This window comes from Bufo gargarizans, unplaced genomic scaffold, assembly GCF_014858855.1.
Source record: "Bufo gargarizans isolate SCDJY-AF-19 unplaced genomic scaffold, ASM1485885v1 original_scaffold_2125_pilon, whole genome shotgun sequence".
Classification (NCBI taxonomy): Eukaryota; Metazoa; Chordata; class Amphibia; order Anura; family Bufonidae; genus Bufo; species Bufo gargarizans.
In genome coordinates this window covers 122,857-140,110 of record NW_025334656.1, presented here as the reverse complement: position 1 = coordinate 140,110, position 17,254 = coordinate 122,857, and the positions used below count along the sequence as shown (strand labels likewise).

The window sequence follows — 17,254 nt, the reverse complement described above, 5'->3', positions numbered from 1 at the left end:
TATTTCCCATTCCTGACATATATTAATATTCCGTCTACCTCTTTTGCTTTCACCCTGAATTTTTCTGCGCCACTTTATGCAAAAAAAAGGGACCATTCAAGGACATTTCCTGCATAATGTGAAAGCTATCTGATGATTGATGTGGTGGATAAATTTCGGTGTCTGTTTCCAATGAGGTCTGTGCCCCCCTCCCCTCCCCCACTCCGTTTCTTTTAATCCATTTTTAATCTCATCATTTTATACACATGTATATGAAAAACAATCGTCCGCCGGCGGAAGCCTCTGACCTGGGATGATCAAAGCCTCGCATACCATGGCACTGCTACCCTGAATTCCCAGACATGCGACTGGTTTTGGCATGGCTCCTGAATGCGGGATACACATGGAACAATGGAATGGAAGGCTGCAATTACCAGGAGTGGATGTAAAAGGGAAAAAAGACAATTTGTCCAAACCATGAAGTGTTGATTTCAGTCAAGGATTGGGTTTGCCTTTCGTGTATTCTACGATGCGCGCTTCTGGGACCAGGACACCGACGACTATGTTAAATGCAGATGATTTTTGTTCTACCAGGGCAGGATAATGAGGGTATATATGATACGTTATAGGATTAGCACATGCGGCCATATACCCTCGTATTCCCCCGCTCTCCTTGTATACCCCCGGGGTGTCACAACTTCTGATTTCTCTTAGCGCTCTCTTATCCCTTGCGTCTATGGCCTGTCCTTAAAGGATCCCTTATGGGAAACAATGCTGAGTACTAAACCCATGAGAAGGGCAGAGGCCTGGTCTTATGTAGCCAGTGTGGAGTTGCTGGTGGGTTGTGGGTTGGTTGTCCAGATATGGTTCTCCGGTCATGGCGGAGGGAATCACACAACACAGATCATATGGGTCTCACATGGGGCAACAAGCAGTCACAAGAGGCAATGGCCTTACACTTACATTAGTCCCTTAAGAAGTTGCAGGTCTATTCGCTCATCAGGCATTGAACACTCTCAATAGGTGGTAACTCTCTGCCAGTGGAAGGGGTGAAGATAGCTTGGTACCATAGTCACAGGCCTTAATTTCTCACCACATGACACCCACCCTTTACTTCCAGGACATGGCTTCTCTACATGGCACACACACGCTCACAGTCCTCAGGTGTGGTGCTCATCTCCATTATCTTCTGCACACTTCTCAGTCCAATACACCACGATCTACACAGTTTATTTTTTTCAGGACAGCAAGCTGACATCTCTATCTGCTGACCTGGCCTCTCATGACTGGAAGGACATGGAAGTGCTACACGTATAGTTGTCTGTCCCTAAGGATTCCCATTGCCACTACTGTCACTGCTACAACCTGACCAAAGGTTACTTGGTAAACCAACTGGTGAGTGACACACAACCTCCACTCGCTAGCTAACTACCACAGAGTGCAGCTGGTCCTTCCATACCAGCAGCTGTGCTGTTCTCTCATGCTCCCTCTCTGTCAGCACTACAAGATCTGACCATAAAGCCCTCACAAGCCCCTCTATTTCTAAAAACAGGAACAGCTACACAGCTGTGACCCCTACACCAACCTCTGACTAAGGCCAGTGTTGCCAACACTAACTGCCATCCAGGGGCGTAGCTATAAGGGGTGCAGAGGCAGCAGTTGCTACCAGGCCCAGGAGCCAGGGGGGCCCAAAGACCCTTGTGGTGCTTAAGAAGACACCAGTATTATACAAAGTGCATGCTGGTCAATTTAAACCTCTGGCTAGAGGGAAGGGGTTAGGTCGAGAATTTGGCATGAGGGGGAAGTGACATTTCAATTTTTGCCTCAGGCAACACAAAGGCTATGTGCTTCCCTGCCCCTGGCCACAAAGCACTACGGCCCCTTTCACACGGGCGAGATTTCCGTGCGGGTGCGATGCGTGAGTTGAACGCATTGCACCCGCACTGAATCCTGACCCATTCATTTCTATGGGGCTGTTCACATGAGCGGTGATTTTCACGCAACACTTATGCGTTGCGTGAAAATCGCAGCATGTTCTATATTCTGCGTTTTTCACGTAACGCAGGTCCCATAGAAATGAATGGGGTTGCGTGAAAATCGCAAGCATCCGCAAGCAAGTGCGGATGCGGTGCGATTTCACGCATGGGTTCTAGGTGATAGTCTATTCACTGTATTATTTTCCCTTATAACATGGTTATAAGGGAAAATAATAGCATTCTGACTACAGAATGCTTAGTATAATAGTGCTGGGAGGGTTAAAAAAAATAAAAAAGTTAACTCACCTTATCCCCATGATCGCCTAGTTCCCGGTCGGTCTCTTCTTTAGCTGTGACTAAAGGACCTGTGGTGATGTCAGATCACATGCTCCATCACCATGGTGATGGACCATGTGATTGGAGCATGTGATCTGACATCACCAAAGGTCATTCAGCCCAAGCCCACAGCTAAAGAAGAGACCGACCGGGAACTACACGATCATGGGGATAAGGTGAGTTAACGTTTTTATTATTTTTTTAACCCTTCCAGCGCTATTATACTAAGCATTCTGTATTCAGAATGCTATTATTTTCCCTTATAACCATGTTATAAGGGAAAATAATAGAATCTACAGAACATCAATCCCAAGCCCGAACTTCTTTGAAGAAGTTCGGGTTTGGGTACCAAACATGCGCGATTTTTCTCACGCGAGTGCAAAACGCATGACAATGTTTTGCACTCGCGCGGAAAAATCGCGGGTGTTTCCGCAACGCACCCGCACATTTTTCCGCAACGCCCGTGTGAAACCAGCCTACGGGAAGGTAATCTCCTCGGCTTCTTCTAGTGGTGGCTGTATATATCTAACGCAAAAACACAAATGCAATCGCACTCTGCAACCAGCACTCTGCCCTGCCTCTATGCTGGATGTTGAATGAGGCATTAGTGTACATTTTGGCCAAAGCGTAATAAGCCACTCACCACGTCAAGGTCGCCTCTATGAGTGGTCCCTAACACTAGTTCCTACCTGTTATGGGCCATGACAGCCACAAAAAATCCAGGGAGCGCAGGTACAGCATGCACACCAGGCACACTCTGCTTTTAACCCCGTCCGGTGCCATAACAGCTTCCATCGGATCCAGGGATGCAAGTACCAACATGCATGCTGAGCCCACTATATACTTCTCCTGGAGCCAAATGGCTACTGGTAGGCGCTATAAAAGCAGACTCATATATCTGTATGTAGTAATCTCCTGAGCTCCCTCTAGTGGTGACTGTATATATCTGTATGTAGTACTCTCCTGAGCTCCCTCTAGTGGTGGCTGTATATATCTGTATGTAGTAATCTCCTGAGCTCCCTCTAGTGGTGGCTGTATATATCTGTATGTAGTAATCTCCTGAGCTCCCTCTAGTGGTGGCTGTATATATCTGTATGTAGTAATCTCCTGAGCTCCCTCTAGTGGTGGCTGTATATATCTGTATGTAGTAATCTTCTGAGCTCCCTCTAGTAGTCGCTGTATATATCTGTATGTAGTAACCTCCTGAGCTCCCTCTAGTGGTGGCTGTATATATCTGTATGCAGTAATCTCCTGAGCTCCCTCTAGCGGTGGCTGTATATATCTATATGTAGTAATTTCCGGAGCTCCCTCTAGTGGTGTCTGTATATATCTGTATGTAGTAATCTCCTGAGCTCCCTCTAGTGGTGGCTGTATATATCTGTATGTAGTAATCTCCTGAGCTTCCTCTAGTGGTGGCTGTATATATCTGTATGTAGTAATCTCCTGAGCTCCCTCTAGTGGTGGCTGTATATATCTGTATGTAGTAATCTCCTGAGCTCCCTCTAGTGTTGGCAGTATATATCTGTATGTAGTAATCTCCTGAGCTCCCTCTAGTGGTGGTTGTATATATCTATATGTAGTAATTGTCTGAGCTCCCTCTAGTGGTGTCTGTATATATCTGTATGTAGTAATTTCCTGAGCTCCCTCTAGTGGTGGCTGTATATATCTGTATGTAGTAATCTCCTGAGCTCCCTCTAGTGTTGGCTGTATATATCTGTATGTAGTAATCTCCTGAGCTCCCTCTAGTGGTGACTGTATATATCTGTATGTAGTAATCTCCTGAGCTCCCTCTAGTGGTGGCTGTATATATCTGTATGTAGTAATCTCCTGAGCTCCCTCTAGTGGTGGCTGTATATATCTGTATGTAGTAATCTCCTGAGCTCCCTCTAGTGGTGGCTGTATATATCTGTATGTAGTAATCTTCTGAGCTCCCTCTAGTAGTCGCTGTATATATCTGTATGTAGTAACCTCCTGAGCTCCCTCTAGTGGTGGCTGTATATATCTGTATGCAGTAATCTCCTGAGCTCCCTCTAGCGGTGGCTGTATATATCTATATGTAGTAATTTCCGGAGCTCCCTCTAGTGGTGTCTGTATATATCTGTATGTAGTAATCTCCTGAGCTCCCTCTAGTGGTGGCTGTATATATCTGTATGTAGTAATCTCCTGAGCTTCCTCTAGTGGTGGCTGTATATATCTGTATGTAGTAATCTCCTGAGCTCCCTCTAGTGGTGGCTGTATATATCTGTATGTAGTAATCTCCTGAGCTCCCTCTAGTGTTGGCAGTATATATCTGTATGTAGTAATCTCCTGAGCTCCCTCTAGTGGTGGTTGTATATATCTATATGTAGTAATTGTCTGAGCTCCCTCTAGTGGTGTCTGTATATATCTGTATGTAGTAATTTCCTGAGCTCCCTCTAGTGGTGGCTGTATATATCTGTATGTAGTAATCTCCTGAGCTCCCTCTAGTGTTGGCTGTATATATCTGTATGTAGTAATCTCCTGAGCTCCCTCTAGTGGTGACTGTATATATCTGTATGTAGTAATCTCCTGAGCTCCCTCTAGTGGTGTCTGTATATATTTGTATGTAGTAATCTCCTGAGCTTCCTCTAGTGGTGGCTGTATATATATATGTATGTAGTAATCTCCTGAGCTCCCTCTAGTGGTGGCTGTATAAATCTGTATGTAGTGAGTTCCCTCTAGTGGTGGCTGTATAATCTGTATGTAGTGAGTTCCCTCTAGTGGTGGCTGTATAATCAGGTGATTTTCCTATTTCATGACGTAAAGTCATGATTTTATTAAAGACACGGAGGCGAGTATTGCTATTCTCCTTCTTTACTCCGACCAATAGCAGCAAAGAACAAATAAAAATATTGACACATGTCATCAGCCCCTCCCCATAGTCTCTCTATAACAGGCCACACCGCCTGCAAATCCTCCTCTTTCTTTGTAAAACCGAACAGTCCAACCGAACCGCCAACCAGGAACCGGAACAGCCTGGGAACAAAAGCGCCATCCATCCGGAAGCGAACAGGAACACCAGGAACAACCTTGAAGAACCTCCTGAAGCTATCCACGTCACATGACCGGCTGGAACCGAACTGCCGACCCTCCGAACCAGGACGTAGAACAAAGGACATCACGGAAGTGACCGATCTCAACCTGAAAAAAGGCGAAAACAGAACCATGATAGAAGCAAATTGGTGCATGGTACGCACAAACAAAAGGTTGCGACAAACCTACTCAGGAAAAAACTCATAGAATTAAATCAATATGCAAATGACATACAATCAAAAGCATTCCAATATTAAACTCACATAGGGAGGGAAAACGTAGGGTGGGCAATACTCGCCTCCGTGTCTTTAATAAAATCATGACTTTACGTCATGAAATAGGAAAATCACCTGATTTTATTACAAGACCCGGAGGCTCATATTGCGAGTTCAAAGTCAAGACAAATTCTCAATGATTGATGAGAAAACGTGAGGACCTGGACGGAAGTAAAATTCTCTGAATGTGGACACTCTGGACCAGTCTGCCAATTTCAAAATGTCCTCCAACCTGGCGCCAGACACCGCCAAAGAGGTAGCGGATGCCCCCCTAGCGGAATGTGCCGAAAAAATGGAAGTGTCCACGCCCGCCAATTCCATGATCCACTTCATCCACCTAGCCAGCGTGGGAGTGGACACCGGGGCAAAAGGACGAATGGTAGAGAGGAAAAGATGAGGAAACTCCCGTGAACGATGAAGGGAAGTGCGAGCTTCATACTCCTTGAGGCATTCCACCGGACAGAGAGAAGGCGAGGCCGGGAAAGCCGGATAAGCGACTGAGCGTATGTGAGACTTGGTCCTCCTAGAGATGTCAAAGGAGACCCCCTCCGGAGTATACGAGCGGGCATCATAATCCAAAGCCCGGACGTCGGACACCCGCTTGCAGGAAATTAGACAGAAAAGAGTGACGAGCTTCGCCGAGAGTTGCCTTAAGGACAGGTCTGAATTCCGAGGCCAAGAAGATAGAAAGGAAAGGACACAAGACACGTCCCAAGTAGTCGAAAATCTGGGTCTAGGAGGCCGAGACATCCGAGAGCCGCGCAATAGACGGCATACCAAAGGATGTTGCCCCGCAGGAGTACCATCAAACCCCTGGTGGGACGCAGAAATGGCCGACCTGAAAAGGCTGATCGTGCGATAGGCCTTGCCCTGGTCGAAAAGAGAAGACAGGAAGTGCAAGATCTCCGTCACAGGTGCCGAAACGGGATCCAAGTTCCTAGCCACGCACCAGCGATTCCAAGATCCCCAGGCAGATCTGTAAGATCTTCTGGTCCCTGGGGCCCAGGCGTTCTCCAAAAGGACTCTAGCTGTTCCCGAAACTCCCGGGACCTCCCAGGGTCCCCTGAAATTCGACACGCCAACAGGCGCAGAGATCCGTCCAGGAGAAGAGGATGTAGCTGGTGATTCGGACCTCGGAGGAGAGTCTGAGATGTCGGGAGCAGGTACGGGGTCTCTATCATCATCTCCAGAAGGTGAGGAAACCACGACTGGGAAGTCCAAAACGGGACCAGCAGAACCAGATCCGCTGAATGACGGCGTACTTGAATCAGGGTCCTGGGAATCAGTTGGAAGGGGGGGAATGCGTAGAGCAGACCCCGCGACCAATCCTGTAGGAACGCGTCCACAGCTTCGGCCTCTGGGTCCGGGCGCCAACTGTAGAAACGTGGCAGCTGCGTGTTCAAGCGGGAGGCAAACAGGTCGATACAGCAATGCCCCCAAAGAGACGTTAAAGACCGGAACACCGCTGGATCTAACTGCCAATCGCTGGAGTCGGAGAGATATCGAGAGCTCCAATCCGCCCGAATGTTCTGGACGCCCGGAAGATATTCCGCCAATACAATCAACTCCTTGTCCAGACAGTAGTCCCAGAAATCCTTCGCCAACCGAGATAGGATGGTGGAACGTGTACCGCCCATGCCATTGATGTAACGCACTGCCGACACGTTGTCCATGCGAAGTTGAATGCAGGCCTTGGCCGTGTCTCTCGTGAAACTCCTGATTGCGAACGAACCTGCCAACAGTTCCAGCGCATTGATATGGAATCCCGCTTCGTCCGCTGACCAGCCGCCTCCGGTCAAGATCCCCTCGCAGTGAGCTCCCCAGCCCGACAGGCTGGCATCCGAATCCACCACGAAGTCCGGACGATGACCGAAAATGGCTTTGCCGTTCCAAGCTTGTAAATTGTGGATCCACCAGGACAACTCCTCCTTGGTTTCCTCGTCCAGAGAAATCCAATCCGCATAGGAAGCCCCTTTCCGGAGGTGGAAAATCTTCAGACGCTGGAGGGCCCGGTAATGTAGTGGGGCTGGGAAGACCGCCTGGATAGATGACGCTAGAAGCCCTATGATCCTGGCTAGTTGACGCAACGGGACCTGGGAGGACGACTTGGCTCTGCACAATTCCTTCCGAATGGACCGAACCTTGGACGGTGGTAGGCTGAGAGTCCCCGCCGTGGAATCCACCAGAAACCCCAGGAACTCCATCTCGCTAGCCGGGATGAGACAGGACTTCTCCTGATTGAGAAGGAAGCCCAGCTCCAACAGGAGATCCATAGTCCAGCGAAGATGAGTCAGCAACACCGCCTGATCCTGTGCCATGATCAGGATGTCGTCCAGATAGACGATGAGGCGAACTCCCCGACTGCGCAGCCAGGCCATAGCAGGGCGCATCAGCTTGGTGAAGCACCACGGAGCTGAAGAAAGGCCGAAAGGGAGGCACGTAAAACGCCAAACCCTGTCCTTCCAAAGGAAACATAGAAGGTCCCTGGACGCGTCCTCGACAGGGACGGTAAGATAAGCGTCCTTCAGGTCCAACTTGACCATCCAATCGCCCACTTGAAGTAGGTCCCGAAGGAGATGGATGCCCTCCATCTTGAAATGGCGGTACCTGACGAACGCGTTGAGAGCGCGTAAATTGATGACGGGCCGTAGCTGGCCCCCTTTTTTCGCCACCAAGAAAATGTTGCTGATTACCGCACCAGTGGATGCCGGAGCCGGCTCTATGGCCCCTTTGCGGAAGAGATCTGATAGCTCTGAGTCCACAAGTATGCGGCTCTCTACCGACAGCACTGCCGGGTGTGGGGGCGGAATGGACAGATGAGAAGATGCCAGCTCTATGTGGAAACCCCTGACCGTGGAGAGAATCCATTGGTCCGAGGTGATGCGCGACCAAGCTCGAGAAAAGAGCCGGAGTCTGCCCCCTACACAAACAGGCAAAGAATTGAAATGAGGCATCGGTCTTACCGTAAGGTCGTCTGGAACCAGGGTTTCCTCTGTATCCTCTAGGCCTCCAGGATCCTCCCCGGGAAGGGAAAAAGGATGATGACTCTCGCCTCTGCTCCTGGAACGCAGGTCTCTGGGAGAAGGAGCCTCTGCCCGTAGCACGGGACTGAAAATGGGCACGGCCGGACAGACGGCCCCTGAAACTGCCGGCCCTGGTAGAGACCCTACCTTGAAACACCCGCTTCATTGAACTTTGGGCCTTATCAAGTGCTGTAAAAGCACCGACGAACCGTCCTAAGTCTTTAATAAAGGACTCGCCAAACAGCAGGCCCTGAGCCTCCTTACCGGCTTCGGTAAGCGCCAAGTTGGAGAGTTTAGGCTCAACCTTGAAAAGTATGGCCTTGCGCCGTTCAATAGCCAGGGACGTGTTAACGTTTCCTGCTACGCAAATCGCGCGCTGCACCCACTCGCGCAGCTCTAGAGGGTCTACCAGCTTACCCTCGACCTTGGCAACCTCGGCCAAGTCGAAAATCTTTGCCAGTGGGCCAAATATGTCCAGGAGCTTGTCCTGACACGCACGCAGGGCTGACTCCAGACCCTTTCTCGGATTCCACCCAGATTTGGCGAGGAATTGGGTCATTTTGGGGTCTACCACTGGAGTCTCGCAAACCCTGTTCGGGATTATGGGTCTGGGGCATTCTGCCCTAAGCTTGTTGCGCGCCTCTTTGGAGAGGGGGCAACGCACGCGGGCCTCCAAATATTTGGAGACGTGCTCCAACGGCAACCACTCCGCAGACCGAGGGTGGTGTAGGGAATCTGGGTCAAAGAGCGGTTCCCCTGATGGGTCTGTCAAGGACACATCTGCTGCCGAAACCCTGGAGCTGCACCCGGGTAAGGGGTTATCTTCCATGACCCCTGATGGGTCCTCCTCTGCCTCCTCAAAGGCGTCATCTAAAGCCTCCTCCTCAGATCCGATCTCAGAATCGGTATCCATTTCCTGCAGTGCTCTAGCACTTTTCCAGTTGCGCGTGCGTTCTGCCCGACGCGTACGGGCTCTCTTGCGCGGACCAAGCGCGCCAACATTGGTGGAAACATCATCACCGTTACTTCGTTTTCTGGAGGCAGATGGTCCTGGCCCGGTGGGTGAAGACACCATGACGGGCTGCGGGGTTTGGGAGGTAGCGGGATGGGCAGCAAGGGCCTGAGCAATCGATTGGGAAATGACCGAAGTCATAGATCCCATGGCAGCAGCAATGGCGCTAGACAGTGACGCCTGCAAATCAAAAACTCCATCACAAGGGGTCAGAGCATGACCATCCTCCCCCGAAGGGGTTAATTCAACTAGAGGAACAGCCTCCTCTGCAGGGCCCTGGCCACTATGTGCAGTGTTAGGCATGTTTAATTTCAGACTATATATATAATCCTATAAACTGCGACTGATATAAGATTAAATCTTGCAACTAAGCTGGGGCTAGTGTACTGGTGATGGGGATTTGCCCCAGGCCAGTAGGAAGAAAAAACGCTGAGAACCTGTAAAGGAAAAAGCACCAGAGACGGACCGAGGCTGCCGGAGCTCCGATCTGCACAAGTCACACTGCGGAAGCCGGAAGCGCCCGAGATCTCGCGAGATCTCGAGCGCTCCTGCAAGAATGAGAGGAAGCGGAAGCAAGCCGCTCTGAGGTGAGTAGCGCGGGAACGAGGCGCCGGAAAAGAAGGGGGGAGGGAAGAGAAAACCTCACAGAGGCACAGGCGCAGCAGGGGACAGAAACGTCCCACAGGCAAAAGAGGGGAAGCGCCGAATTAACCCCCCAATGACCCCACAGACAAGGGAGAGAAAAAACCTTCCCCAAAACGGGGTGACACAAAGTATGAATCAATATATATATAAATCAAGAGCCCCCCCAAGGAGGGGGGGGGGGAACAGATAAAACTAAAGATGAACAAAGAAAATAATATATATCTACACAAAGATATCCAATATGTGCAAAAAGACAGAGCAATAAAATTTGAATACTTATCTCTGCGGTCAGCAGCAAAGAAAGAGGAGGATTTGCAGGCGGTGTGGCCTGTTATAGAGAGACTATGGGGAGGGGCTGATGACATGTGTCAATATTTTTATTTGTTCTTTGCTGCTATTGGTCGGAGTAAAGAAGGAGAATAGCAATATGAGCCTCCGGGTCTTGTAATAAAATCTGTATGTAGTGAGCTCCCTCTAGTGGTGACTGTATAAATCTGTATGTAGTGAGTTCCCTCTAGTGGTGGCTGTATAATCTGTATGTAGTGAGCTCCCCCTAGTAGTGACTGTATAATCTGTATGTAGTGAGTTCCCTCTAGTGGTGGCTGTATAATCTGTATGTAATGAGCTCCCTCTAGTGGTGGCTCTATAATCTGTATGTAGTGAACTCCCCTAGTGGTGACTGTATAATCTGTATGCAGTGAGCTCCCCCTAGTGGCGACTGTATAATCTGTATGCAGTGAGCTTCCTCTAGTGATGACTGTACAATCTATATGTAGTGAGCTCCCTCTAGTGGTGGCTGTACAATCTGTATGTAGTGAGCTCCCTCTAGTGGTGGATGTATAATCTGTATGTAGTGAGCTCCCTCTAGTAATGTCTGTATAATCTGTATGTAGTGAGCTCTCTCTAGTGGAGGCTGTATAATCTGTATGCAGTGAGCTCCCTCTAGTGGTGGCTGTACAATCTGTATGTAGTGAGCTCCCTCTAGTGGTGGCTGTATAATCTGTATGTAGTGAGCTCCCTCTAGTGGTGGCTGTACAATCTGTATGTAGTGAGCTCCCTCTAGTGGTGACTGTATAATCTGTATGTAGTGAGCTCCCTCTAGTGGTGGCTGTACAATCTGTATGTAGTGAGCTCCCTCTAGTGGTGGCTGTACAATCTGTATGTAGTGAGCTCCCTCTAGTGGTGACTGTATAATCTGTATGTAGTGAGCTCCCTCTAGTGGTGGCTGTACAATCTGTATGTAGTGAGCTCCCTCTAGTGGTGGCTGTACAATCTGTATGTAGTGAGCTCCCTCTAGTGGTGGCTGTATAATCTGTATGTAGTGAGCTCCCTCTAGTGGTGGCTGTACAATCTGTATGTAGTGAGCTCCCTCTAGTGGTGGATGTATAATCTGTATGTAGTGAGCTCCCTCTAGTGGTGGCTGTATAATCTGTATGTTGTGAGCTCCCTCTAGTAATGTCTGTATAATCTGTATGTAGTGAGCTCCCTCTAGTGGTGACTGTATAATCTGTATGTAGTGAGCTCTCTCTAGTGGAGGCTGTATAATCTGTATGCAGTGAGCTCCCTCTAGTGGTGGCTGTACAATCTGTATGTAGTGAGCTCCCTCTAGTGGTGGCTGTTTAATCTGTATGTAGTGAGCTCCCTCTAGTGGTGGCTGTATAATCTGCATGTAGTGAGCTCCCTCCACTGGTGCCTGTATAACCTACAGACGTGGACAAAATTGTTGGTACCCTTTGGTCAATGAAAGAAAAAGTCACAATGGTCACAGAAATAACTTTAATCTGACAAAAGTAATAATAAATTAAAATTCTATAAATGTTAACCAATGAAAGTCAGACATTGTTTTTCAACCATGCTTCAACAGAATTATGTAAAAAAATAAACTCATGAAACAGGCATGGACAAAAATGATGGTACCCCTAGAAAACACAGAACATAATGTGACCAAAGGGACATGTTAATTCAAGGTGTGTCCACTAATTAGCATCACAGGTGTCTACAACCTTGTAATCAGCCATTGGGCCTATATATATGGCTCCAGGTAATCACTGTGTTGTTTGGTGATATGGTGTGTACCACACTCGACATGGACCAGAGGAAGCAAAGGAAAGAGCTGTCTCAAGAGATCAGAAAGAAAATTATAGACAAGCATGTTAAAGGTAAAGGCTATAAGACCATCTCCAAGCAACTAGATGTTCCTGTGAGTACAGTTGCACATATTATTCATAAGTTTAAGATCCATGGGACTGTAGCCAACCTCCCTGGACGTGGCCGCAGGAGGAAAATTGATGACAAATCTAAGAGACGGATAATCCGAATGGTAACAAAAGAGCCTAGAAAGACTTCTAAAGAGATTCAAGGTGAACTTCATGCTCAAGGAACATCAGTGTCAGATCGCACCATCCGTCGTTGTTTGAGCCAAAGTGGACTACATGGGAGACGACCAAGGAGGACACCATTGTTGAAAACGAATCATAAAAAAGCAAGACTGGAATATGCCAAACTACATGTTGACAAGCCACAAAGCTTCTGGGAGAATGTCCTGTGGACAGATGAGACAAAAATCGAAGTTTTTGCCAAGGCACATCAGCTGTATGTTCACAGACGAAAAAATGAAGCATATCAAGAAAAGAACACTGTCCCTACTGTGAAACATGGAGGAGGCTCTGTTATGTTCTGGGGCTGCTTTGCTGCGTCTGGCACAGGGTGTCTTGAATCTGTGCAGGGTACAATGAAATCTCAAGACTATCAAGGAATTCTAGAGAGAAATGTACTAGCCAGTGTCAGAAAGCTTGGTCTCAGTCGCAGGTCATGGGTCTTGCAACAGGACAATGACCCAAAACACACCGCTAAAAACACCCAAGAATGGCTAAGAGGAAAAAATTGGACTATTCTAAAGTGGCCTTCTATGAGCCCTGACCTCAATCCTATTGAGCATCTTTGGAAGGAGCTGAAACATGCAGTCTGGAAAAGGCACCCTTCAAACCGGACACAACTGGAGCAGTTTGCTCATGAGGAGTGGGCCAAAATACCTGCTGAGAGGTGCAGATGTCTCATTGACAGTTACAGGAAGCGTTTGATTGCAGTGATTGCCTCAAAAGGTTGCGCAACAAAATATTAAGTTAGGGGTACCATCATTTTTGTCCATGCCTGTTTCATGAGTTTATTTTTTTACATAATTCTGTTGAAGCATGGTTGAAAAACAATGTCTGACTTTCATTGGTTAACATTTATAGAATTTTAATTTATTATTACTTTTGTCAGATTAAAGTTATTTCTGTGACCATTGTGACTTTTTCTTTCATTGACCAAAGGGTACCAACAATTTTGTCCACGTCTGTATATGTCATGAATAGGAGAAGGGAATAATTGCTTCCACCGGCCTCTCACCACGGGCATCATGGCAGTAGCGTTGTCTGCCTCCATTGTGAGTACTCCACTGCTTATAGGATCAGACTTGTGAAATGGAAGATTCCACTCCTGCAACTGTAACTCCTATCAGGTCACTACAGCAGGAGGAAGACTCCCTCACTTCTTCCACGTTCTGCACTCACCTGCTGCACCAGGCATTTTCCAAGGCTCACCTATAGCAGGTGAGTTGAGTACTTGCCGGAATACTCTGCATTACTCTGATAAGATCCCACCTGACCAGCGCTCTGTCTACTGCCCTGATGTGTGATGCGCTATATGTGTCCCTGCTCGTCACTAAGTGGTCGGTACTTTCCTCTTCTGCTTTGCCTCTCCCTTTATGGTGCGTAGTCTGTCAATAAGTGCTGCAAAACCTTGTGGCTGAACCGCACAATGAGCGGGTGACTGATGGGCCGGTGTCACTGCTCACATCACCGAGGGGGGGGGGGGGTGCTGTAGTGCTGTTCACTTCACGGAAAGGCTCGGCACTCCGATGGTTTTGGAGGCTCCAGCCCACACCTTACAGCTGCATTACTTTGCTTGACCCCAGAGTGATAGATGTTCCCTGCACTGATACACTGTAACAAATTATCAGGACTGGTGGGTGATTTAGACAGTGGATGTGCTTACCTGACAGAGGATTGTCTACTACATTGTAACAAATCTTCAGCTGTGACAATTAGATCATGAGTGTAGAAAAGTATCAAGCCCCTGTCGGCACCATCTTCTTAGGGGCCACGCAGTGGGCCCATTACAGTCAGTGACTGACCAGATGAGGCAGCATGCCTAGTAATGTGCCATCAATGGCTGCGGCGGGACAATCCCTCTAACGTGTAATTTCTGTAGGACTGGACGTCACATTTTCTAATGACCCATATGACTCCCCCCTCCCCCGGGCTCTTATCACTGTATTGTTAGAATGATTAGCCGGGCCCCGGGGCCCTCGTCTGCCGCTGTTCTTCACACGTTTTGTGTTTGTTGCAAAAGAAAAACATTATTAATGGAAAACGGGAAAAATAAATAGAAAAGCTGCTGGTTTATAGTGCTGCAGCGAGTGTGGCCCCTGCGCCCCCTGCGGCCCCTGCGCCCCCCACCGAGGTGTCGGAACCTTCCAGCTGTAATCAGCCACATTCAGCTCTTTGTGTTATTTTATGGGCAGAACTTGACTTGTATTAAGAAATACGAAACCCATAAAAGTGTCACAAACAACTGCTCACAATGAGGGGGGTGATGGGTGGGGGGATGATGGGGGTGGTGGTGGTGTGAGGACATGTTGGGGCTGACTATGATGTTTGTGTTCTTTTGGGACATTTTATCAAAAAGTAAAAACTAAGAATCATCCAGGATGTGTGCGGCCCCGACCACCGCCGTCCATCCCTGCAGCCTCACAAAGTAGATGTGTGTTTTACCGGATGGAGCGCGATGTTATCGGCTTTACATACAAACAGTACATACCACACGTGTACATACAAACAGTACATACCACACGTGTACATACAAACAGTACATACCACACGTGTACATACAAACAGTACATACTACACGTGTACATACAAACAGTACATACTACACGTGTACATACCAACAGTACATACTACACGTGTATATACAAACAGTACATACTACACGTGTACATACAAACAGTACATACCACACGTGTATATACAAACAGTACATACCACACGTGTACATACAAACAGTACATACCACACGTGTACATACAAACAGTACATACCACACGTGTACATACAAACAGTACATACCACACGTGTACATACAAACAGTACATACCACACGTGTATATACAAACAGTACATACTAGACATGTACATACAAACAGTACATACCACACGTGTACATACAAACAGTACATACCACACGTATACTGTACATACACTATATACACTGATACAGGGACACACATATAATACACACATATACACAGGGTAGATACACACACTATATACACTGATACATGGACATACAGTACAGACCAAAAGTTTGGACACACTTTCTTCTCATTCAAAGAGTTTTCTTTATTTTCATGACTATGACAATTGTAGCTTCACACTGAAGGCATCAAAACTATGAATTATCACATGTGGAATTATATACATAACAAACAAGTGTGAAACAACTGAAAATATGTCATATTCTAGGTTCTTCAAAGTAGCCACCTTTTGCTTTGATTACTGCTTTGCACACTCTTGGCATTCTCTTGATGAGCTTCCAGAGGTAGTCACCTGAAATGGTCTTCCAACAGTCTTGAAGGGACTGAGATGCTTAGCACTTGTTGGCCCTTTTGCCTTCACTCTGCTCGATTGGGTTCAGGTCCGGTGACTGTGGAGGCCAGGTCATCTGGCGCAGCACCCCATCACTCTCCTTCATGATCAAATAGCCCTTACACAGCCTGGAGGTGTGTTTGGGGTCATTGTCCTGTTGAAAAATAAATGATGGTCCAACTAAACGCAAACCGGATGGAATAGCATGCCGCTGCAAGATGCTGTGGTAGCCATGCTGGTTCAGTATGCCTTCAATTTTGAATAAATCCCCAACAGTGTCACCAGCAAAGCACCCCCCACACCATCACACCTCCTCCTCCATGCTTCACGGTGGGAACCAGGCATGTAGAGTCCATCCGTTCACCTTTTCTGCGTCGCACAAAGACACAGTGGTTGGAACCAAAGATCTCAAATTTGGACTCATCAGACCAAAGCACAGATTTCCACTAGTCTAATGTCCATTCCTTGTGTTCTTTAGCCCAAACAAGTCTCTTCTGCTTGTTGCTTGTCCTTAGCAGTGGTTTCCTAGCAGATATTCTACCATGAAGGCCTGATTCACACAGTCTCCTCTTAACAGTTGTTCTAGAGATGTGTCTGCTGCTAGAACTCTGGGTGGCATTGACCTGGTCTCTAATCTGAGCTGCTGTTAACCTGCGATTTCTGAGGCTGGTGACTCAGATGAACTTCTCCTCCGCAGCAGAGGTGACTCTTGGTCTTCCTTTCCTGGGGCGGTCCGCATGTGAGCCAGTTTCTTTGTAGTGCTTGATGGTTTTTGTGACTGCACTTGGGGACACTTTCAAAGTTTTCCCAATTTTTCGGACTGACTGACCTTCATTTCTTAAAGTAATGATGGCCACTCTCTTTTCTTTACTTAGAATTTGTATTATGGCAAGAAAAAAAGCAGCTAACAGTCTATTCAGTAGGACTATCAGCTGTGTATCCACCTGACTTCTCCACAACGCAACTGATGGTCCCAACCCCATTTATAAGGTAAGAAATCCCACTTATTACACCTGACAGGGCACACCTGTGAAGTGAAGACCATTTCAGGTGACTACCTCTTGAAGCTCATCAAGAGAATGCCAAGAGTGTGCAAAGCAGTAATCAAAGCAAAAGGCGGCTACTTTGAAGAACCTAGAATATGACATATTTTCAGTTGTTTCACACTTGTTTGTTATGTATATAATTCCACATGTGATAATTCAGAGTTTTGATGCCTTCAGTGTGAATCTACAATTCTCATAGTCATGAAAATAAAGAAAACTCT

General features: G+C 47.5%; 1 protein-coding gene across 1 annotated transcript; it reads right to left on the bottom strand.

Annotated features, from left to right (window-relative positions):
* Positions 1-5,138: 5,138 nt before the first annotated feature.
* LOC122923993 lies at positions 5,139-9,366 on the bottom strand. The gene is made up of 2 exons (XM_044274920.1): positions 8,581-9,366; positions 5,139-5,450 (listed from the first exon to the last, which is right to left on the bottom strand). The coding sequence occupies exons 1-2, from the start codon at positions 9,197-9,199 to the stop codon at positions 5,446-5,448; spliced, it is 624 nt and encodes a 207-aa protein (XP_044130855.1). The 5' UTR covers positions 9,200-9,366; the 3' UTR covers positions 5,139-5,445.
* Between the last annotated feature and the right edge of the window lie 7,888 nt (positions 9,367-17,254).

Excerpts from the sequence above, each read along its gene's own strand:
- LOC122923993 (XM_044274920.1), bottom strand. The coding sequence starts at position 9,199 with ATGACCCAATTCCTCGCCAAATCTGGGTGGAATCCGAGAAAGGGTCTG.